Source organism: Terrapene carolina, unplaced genomic scaffold, assembly GCF_002925995.2.
Source record: "Terrapene carolina triunguis isolate 2854851 unplaced genomic scaffold, T_m_triunguis-2.0 Scaffold194, whole genome shotgun sequence".
NCBI classification, from domain to species: domain Eukaryota; kingdom Metazoa; phylum Chordata; order Testudines; family Emydidae; genus Terrapene; species Terrapene triunguis.
The window spans coordinates 11,437,579-11,444,679 of NW_020664545.1; the positions used below are offsets into that span (position 1 = coordinate 11,437,579).

Below are 7,101 nucleotides of genomic sequence, written 5' to 3' on the forward strand. Positions count from 1 at the left end.
GCAATGGAGAATGGCTTGTAAATACCTTCTAATAACAACGTTGTGCTAACCTGCATCACACTTCACAGTGAGGTTCCATTTATTAACGGTTTATAAAGGGTTAATAAACGATTAATAGGTGTCATAGGCATGTTCCATGTAACAAGCATGAGTAGTGTGGATTATATGATGGTTATAAGGCACAGTTATAAGCCAACTATTGATCGGTTGGGCGCTAGAACGCTTGATTAGCCAGTTATTAAAACCATCTCTTAATCATGTACACCTCTACCCCGATATAACGCGACCCGATATAACACGAATTCGGATATAACGCAGTAAAGCAGTGCTCCGGGGGGGCGGGGCTGCACACTCCGGCAGATCAAAGCAAGTTCGATATAACGGAGTTTCACCTATAATGCAGTAAGATTTTTTGGCTCCCGAAGACAGTGTTATATCGGGATAGAGGTGTATTAATGTGTTATAAACAGGTCCTTAATATAAAGGGTGAGATACTGGCTTGTTTTGCCCATTAGAGGGGAAACGGATGGTAGGAGACAGGTTGCTAAGGGAGATGGAACCAGCTTAGGGTCCATCTGCACTTGGAGGGGAATGGGGGGTGATTTCCCGCTCAAAGAGACGTCCCTGCGTTAGCTCTGATCGAGCCAAGGTGCTGAAACCAGAGTACGGACTCGTTTGCCCTGAGTACATCCCCGTCTGAGACCACAGGCTGGCGCTCAGCATGGCTAACCCATCCCACTGCTCGCGCTGCCGAAGCTACGCTCCAGTTTTAACACCTTAGTGCAACCCGGTCTAGCGCAAGTATGTCTCCTCGGGCTGGGAATCCCACCCCCAGCGCTCAGTGTAGACAGGCCCTTTGATTTTTCCTTCTGGAGAAAGGTGCTCCCCGTGGTGCTGAGCCGGGTTTGCCTGGCTCTTTGATTTTGCTCCTTGCTCCTATGAACGTCTTGGCCCGCTCCTCTTGCAGAAAGCCAGTGTGAGCTGGAACCCCTATGTGGACAGAACAGCCGAGTTTCACGACCCCGCACTCCTGGAGACCGTCCTGCAGAACGATGATCCGGTGACGAGGGAGTTCCTGAGGCTGCTGGCCCTCTGCCACACCGTCATGGTGGAGGAGAAAGACAGTGAGTTGGGTCTGGAAATGACACCCCCCCCCACCGCTCTGCTGGCTGGGGAGCGCCGCGGAATTCTCACGGGGCCCCAGGCTCTGACGGGGCCTGTCCATCTTCCCGGACTTTGCTGCTTTCAGCAGCCATGTCTGAAGCCGGAGGCCGGTGCATTTAAAAATGAGCCTGGCTGGCTGAAGGACCTTCACCTTAGGCCCATTCCCCCCGTGCACCAGAGCTCTGTGTGGGGTGGGAAGGGTCACTGGGGGCATGGTCCCAGGTCCAGCAGCGCCTGGCCCCACCTGAGGGCTTAGTGCCTCCTTCGGGATAAGAGATTTCCCAGAGCAGATCAGAAGGGAATGCTGCCGCAAAGGGGGGGAGGGACACTGGGAACCGGCCCCTTGCCAGGGTGATGGGTGGGCTTTGTTCCTCTGATTGCTGCAGTCACCCATCACCCCCCACCCCAATACAGAATTGATGCCAAGCCTAGCGAAAGGGGAAACCCCCGAGGATTCTCACCCTGGTTGGAGTCGGTTCGAGCTGATACTTTCTGGGCACTGATCCCAAACACACACAGTTCAGCAAAGGCAGGGGGTGTCTCCAGAGACTTAGAGGGCAGGTGGTTCGCCTCGGCTTGCGAAACGGGGCTCTGCTCTGGACTGAGGTTCCTGCTGCTTGGAAGAAAACAACCAACCCTTTTTCTAGCAACAGTCAAGAAAGCCCAAACCTGGAAGATTGTTCCCTTTGCCCCCAAGGCATCACAGCATCAGTGTGAAATGGGGTAACCTGATCTTGGGGTGCAAGGCACGTTAACACCAGGGGGTGGCGCTGGGGCAGGTCACGTCTACACTAGGGGGTGGGGCTGGGACAGGTCACATCTACGCTAGGAGGTGGCACTGGGACAGGTCACGTCTACGCTAGGGGGTGGGGCTGGGACAGGTCACTTCTACGCTGGGGGTGGCGCGGGGACGGGTCACGTCTACGCTAGGGGGTGGCACTGAAGCAGTTCATGTCTACGCTAGGAGGTGGCATGGGGACAGGTCACGTCTATGCTAGGGGGTGGGGCTGGGGCAGGTCACGTCTATGCTAGGAGGTGGCGTGGGGACAGGTCACATCTATGCTAGGGGGTGGCACTGAGGCAGGCCACGTCTACGCTAGGGGGTGGCACTGAGGCAGTTCATTTCTACGCTAGGAGGTGGCACTGGGACGGGTCACGTCTATGCTAGGGGGTGGTGCTGGGACAGGTCACATCAATGCTGGAGGTGGCCCTGGGCCAGGTCACGTCTATACTAGCGGGTCGCACAGGTGCACCAGCATCAATGTAGCCGCTCCAGTGGCCCAAAGCCTTACAGAGCCTGGGCCAAGGGCCTGCGGGGCGCTCCTCCGAGCAGCAGGAAGAGCGCGCTTTGACCAGGAAGCAGCACAGTGCCCGGCATGTGACGAGCTGCATTTCTGCCCATATGAAGCAGGGGATTCGCTCCATACCGGGGTGTTCATTTAAAAGTAACGAGCCGGGGAACAAAGGTGTCAGGGGACTAATCCTCTGGCTTCTGGCATGGCACGAGGCCACGTGAATCCCTGCAACCCTGAGCAGAGATTCAGGGGATGCCCCAAGGGGGGCAGCCAAATGGTGCCATCCAGGAGCCAGGGGAATGAACAGGTCAGAGACAGCCGTTCGCATGGAGCTTTGAAGCCCCTGTAGCCCTGGCTGAAGATTGACCAGGGCCCTGTAGGCAAAGCCGGTGTCCTGCTGGGTGCTGACTCTGCTCAAGCCTGATGGGAAGCCTCTTGTCTCTCTCGCCCCGTTCCTTTAGCAGGCCAGCTGGTTTACCAGGCGGCTTCGCCGGACGAAGAGGCCCTGGTGACGGCAGCCAGGAACCTCGGGTACGTCTTCCTCTCCCGGACACAGGACACCATCACCCTCAGCGAGCTGGGCACGGAGCGGACGTACAGCATGCTGGCCATGCTGGACTTCAACAGCGTCCGCAAGAGGATGTCCATCCTGGGTGAGCCGGCCGGCTGGGGGCTAGTTACTTATCATAGAATCATAGAATATCTGGGTTGGAAGGGACCTCAGGAGGTCATCTAGTCCCACCCCCTGCTCAAAGCAGGACCAATCCCCAACTAAATCATCCCAGCCAGGACTTTGTCAAGCCGGGCCTTAAAAACCTCTAAGGAAGGAGATTCCACCACCTCCCTAGGGAACCCATTCCAGTGCTTCACCACCCTCCTAGTGAAATAGTGTTTCCTAATATCCAACCTAGACCTCCCCCACTGCAACTTGAGACCATTACTCCTTGTTCTGTCATCTGGTACCACTGAGAACAGTCTAGATCCATCCTCTTTGGAACCCCCTTTCAGGTAGTTGAAAGCAGCTATCAAATCCCCCCTCACTCTTCTCTTCTGCAGACTAAACAATCCCAGTTCCCTCAGCCTCTCCTCATAAGTCATGTGCTCTAGCCCCCTAATCATTTTTGTTGCCCTCCGCTGGACTCTTTCCAATTTTTCCACATCCTTCTTGTAGCGTGGGGCCCAAAACTGGACACAGTATTCCAGATGAGGCCTCACCAATGTTGAATAGAGGGGAATGATCACGTCCCTCGATCTGCTGGCAATGCCCCTACTTATACAGCCCAAAATGCCGTTAGCCTTCTTGGCCACAAGGGCACACTGTCGACACATATCCAGCTTCTCGTCCACTGTAACCCCCAGGTCCTTTTCTGCAGAACTGCTGCCTAGCCACTCGGTCCCTAGTCTGTAGCAGTGCATGGGATTCTTCTGTCCTAAGTGCAGGACTTTGCACTTGTCCTTGTTGAACCTCATGGTCGCTGCAGATCGCTGCAGGCCTAGCCGCTGGAGGGCAGCATCGCTCCCACCCGCGAAGACCCCCGAATGGGAGTGGCACTTTTCAGCGGTCACCCTGGGGGGTGCGGCCAGCCCACCGAGAACCAGCCCTGAGAGTCTCCCTTTGCTTTGCTGGGCGCCTCTGGTGCCTTTATGCAAACCTGGCCCTTAACGGCGGGGGGTCTGTGAGCTGCCACTTCAAGGCAGTCTCAGGGCGATGCCACCTGCTTGCTGCCATGTCTCCCCAACCCCCACGGTGTTGCCCTCTGCCCCACAGTTTCCTCGGCAGCCGGGGAGGGGCCGTGGGGCTGGGGGAGACGCAGAACGCTCCGTGGCTAAGCAGGCTCCTTCCCCGCAGTGAGAGACCCCGAGGGGAAGATCCGGCTCTACACGAAGGGGGCGGACGTGGTGATCCTAGAGAGGCTGCGTGAAGATGGGCCTACCAGGGCTTTCACCCAGCTGGCCCTGGATGTGAGTGTGGGACCAGTCCTGGGAGGGGTGGGCTTACGGCTCCTTCTTTTCCCCTGCGTCCCGGGGGTGAGCTCACTCTCGCTGTCGGTCCCTTGCTCCAGCTGTCTCCCTAGCTCCGCGTGATTTGATTCAGTCTCAACCCTCCATGGTACGAGGGCCCCAAAGCTGCTAGTGCGATCTAGGCCTGGCAGCCTCTGCCAGTTTGTTCCTGCTTCCCCAGAGCTGGATCCTGGCTCCCCCGGTGCATCCACGTCCAGGGGGGACAGGTGCAGTTACCCTGAAAGGCTGACAGCAGCATCAGCAACTCTTGGGATTTTGTGGCAGCTCTCGTCATATTTGGTGTTTTCCCAGCTCCTGGAGTCATGTGATTAGCTGAGGCACTCAGAGGTAGATTAAGCTTTTGGGGGGCCCTGGGCCAGAGCAAGTGAGGGCCCCTCCCCACCCCTTCTGCCTGCAGTCCCCCCTCCCCATGCTTGTGCTGGGGAAATGAGGTTGGGGCATGGAGACTTGCCCCGTGCCCGCACTCGGCACTCCTGCCGGGAGCGGGGCCGGCACGCGGGGGCTTCCCTGGCTCCGCCCGGCTGGCACTCCTGCTGGGGAGCAGGGTCAGGGCACAGGGTCTTCCCCCGGTCCCCGGCAAGAGCGCCAGGTGGGTGGAGCGGGGCAAGTCCCCGTATGCTGACCTCGCTTCCCGGCAGGAGTGCTGGGCGGAGCGGGTCGGGGCACGGGGGTGCCCATTTTTCCGGGCCCCCCCAAGTGGCCAGGGCCCCTGGTCACGGGCCCCATTGGCCCAGTGGCTAATCCGCCATTGGAGACGCTCAGATTTCATTTAAAAAAGATGTTTTTCTAGTCTTCATGGAGAAAAGCTTGAAAACGGGGCCCCAAAGGCTCAAACCCAGAAGGCACATGAAAGAGAACCCCCCAGTTATTATTGGTTACAAAAATCTCATGACTTTTGAGCCACCGTGGTGATTTTCCGGGACCTGACTCAGGACGTTTGGATGTCGGTGGGGTCACCACGGACCTCTGGAGCTCCCTATTGTAGCTGAGTAGCCTCCTAGAGGTCTCTGCGCTGCACTGGCAGTGGTGGTGCGGTGGCAGCCATGTGACGGCCGCCGTCACCAGGTTAACGCTGACCTAGCTGCAGTGTAACTGACCTGCCTGCTGTATCCCCGTCCGTCCCCTCTGCAGAGCTTCGCAGAGGAGACCCTGAGGACCTTGTGCCTGGCCAGCAAGGAGGTGAAGGAGGAGGACTACACTGAGTGGAGCAAGAAGCACCATGAGGCCAGCGTTTTGCTGCAGGACCGTGCCCAAGAGCTGGACAAGGTGTACGAGGAGATCGAGCAGGATCTCCAGGTAGGATCAGGCTCTTCAAGGGCCGGGAACTCAGTGGGGGCCCGGTAAGGGTGGGAGGAGGCAGGATTCGGGGTTGGCTTGGCGTGGCTGTTGCAGCATCTTATCCCTGGTGTGACTCCATGGGTCTTGATGGTGTCACAGTTTGCCAACGTAGGGCTTAGGGAGAAAGGCCTCCCCTGCTCGCTGTTGACCTGCACGGCCCACCTGGAGGAGGGAGAGGGCCGCTTGGTCTCCGTGGCCCTCTGCCCACAGCGAGGCCAGTTGTCATGGCTGTTTTTTGTGATGTGGGCATCTCCCCACTGGAGACTGGGCTGAGAATCCACCAACTCATTTCACGTAGGGGCCACCGAACAGCCATCATCTGGGAATGGCTTTTGGTCACTCCCCCCCTGGGCTGGAGTCTGCAGGACGCGGCAAGCAGAATTGTGATGGAGAGATCATTTGTGGGTGGGTGGGTGTAGACCAGGGAGCAAGCCCCACCCCTGGATCCTGGTCCCCTTCCCATCCTGCCCCACCTCGCTCCATCCTGCATGCACAGACCATTAAACCCTCCCACGCTCCTCCTTCTCCAGCTCCTCGGAGCCACGGCCATTGAGGATAAGTTGCAAGACGGGGTCCCTGAGACCATCCAGCTGCTAAAAAAGGGGAACATTAAAGTGTGGGTGCTGACTGGAGATAAACAAGGTACGATCCATGTGGGACCTCAGAGCCGGACTAGAACCGTCTGTTCTTGCCTGGGGCAGGATCCTCTCCCGCAAGGGCCCCCACTTCCCTGAATTTCTTCTGCGTTGCTGGGCTCTTTCTGGGACAATAACATGTAGCACTTTCCATGGGTCTCTCTCATTTTACAGAGGGGGAAACTGAGGCAGAGGGAGCAACCTGCCCAAGGTCACCCAGCAAGAGCAGGACGAGAACCTGTCTCCTGCTGGCCATGCAAGTGGGAGCTGCCCAGCCATGCTGGGAGCTGCATAGCTAGTGCTAGGAGTGAGTGGGGGCAGTGCTGGGATATTCCCCTGCTGCCGGGGGACCCCTGTTGTAGCAGCAGCTTGGTGACTTGTGCATTGCAGAGACAGCGGTGAACATCGGTTTCTCCTGCCGGCTGCTCTCGGACGACATGCAGATCCTGGAGGAGAAGGAGATCTGGTGAGCGGCTTCCCGTCCCCTCCCAACGCCTGTCGGATAGAGCAGCAGGCGGGAGATGAAGCGCTAACGAGCCACACTCAGAGCCATGCTAGTGCGTCTGCAGCCTCTGTCTTGTTATTGCAGTCCTGGGCTCCTCCCAGCACCCGCCCAGCTCTGCCAGTGCCCCTCAGTCCTGACCCGC

General features: G+C 57.9%; 1 protein-coding gene across 1 annotated transcript in view; it reads left to right on the forward strand.

The window, feature by feature from the left end:
* Nucleotides 1-7,101, forward strand: part of ATP8B3 (ATPase phospholipid transporting 8B3) — a 38,829-nt gene that overhangs the window by 21,560 nt on the left and 10,168 nt on the right. The window contains exons 13-18 of the mRNA XM_024204756.1: nucleotides 968-1,133; nucleotides 2,921-3,112; nucleotides 4,309-4,421; nucleotides 5,613-5,777; nucleotides 6,350-6,461; nucleotides 6,845-6,920. Of these exons, the coding sequence (XP_024060524.1) occupies nucleotides 968-1,133; nucleotides 2,921-3,112; nucleotides 4,309-4,421; nucleotides 5,613-5,777; nucleotides 6,350-6,461; nucleotides 6,845-6,920 (824 nt within the window). The remainder of the gene's footprint in view (nucleotides 1-967; nucleotides 1,134-2,920; nucleotides 3,113-4,308; nucleotides 4,422-5,612; nucleotides 5,778-6,349; nucleotides 6,462-6,844; nucleotides 6,921-7,101) is intronic.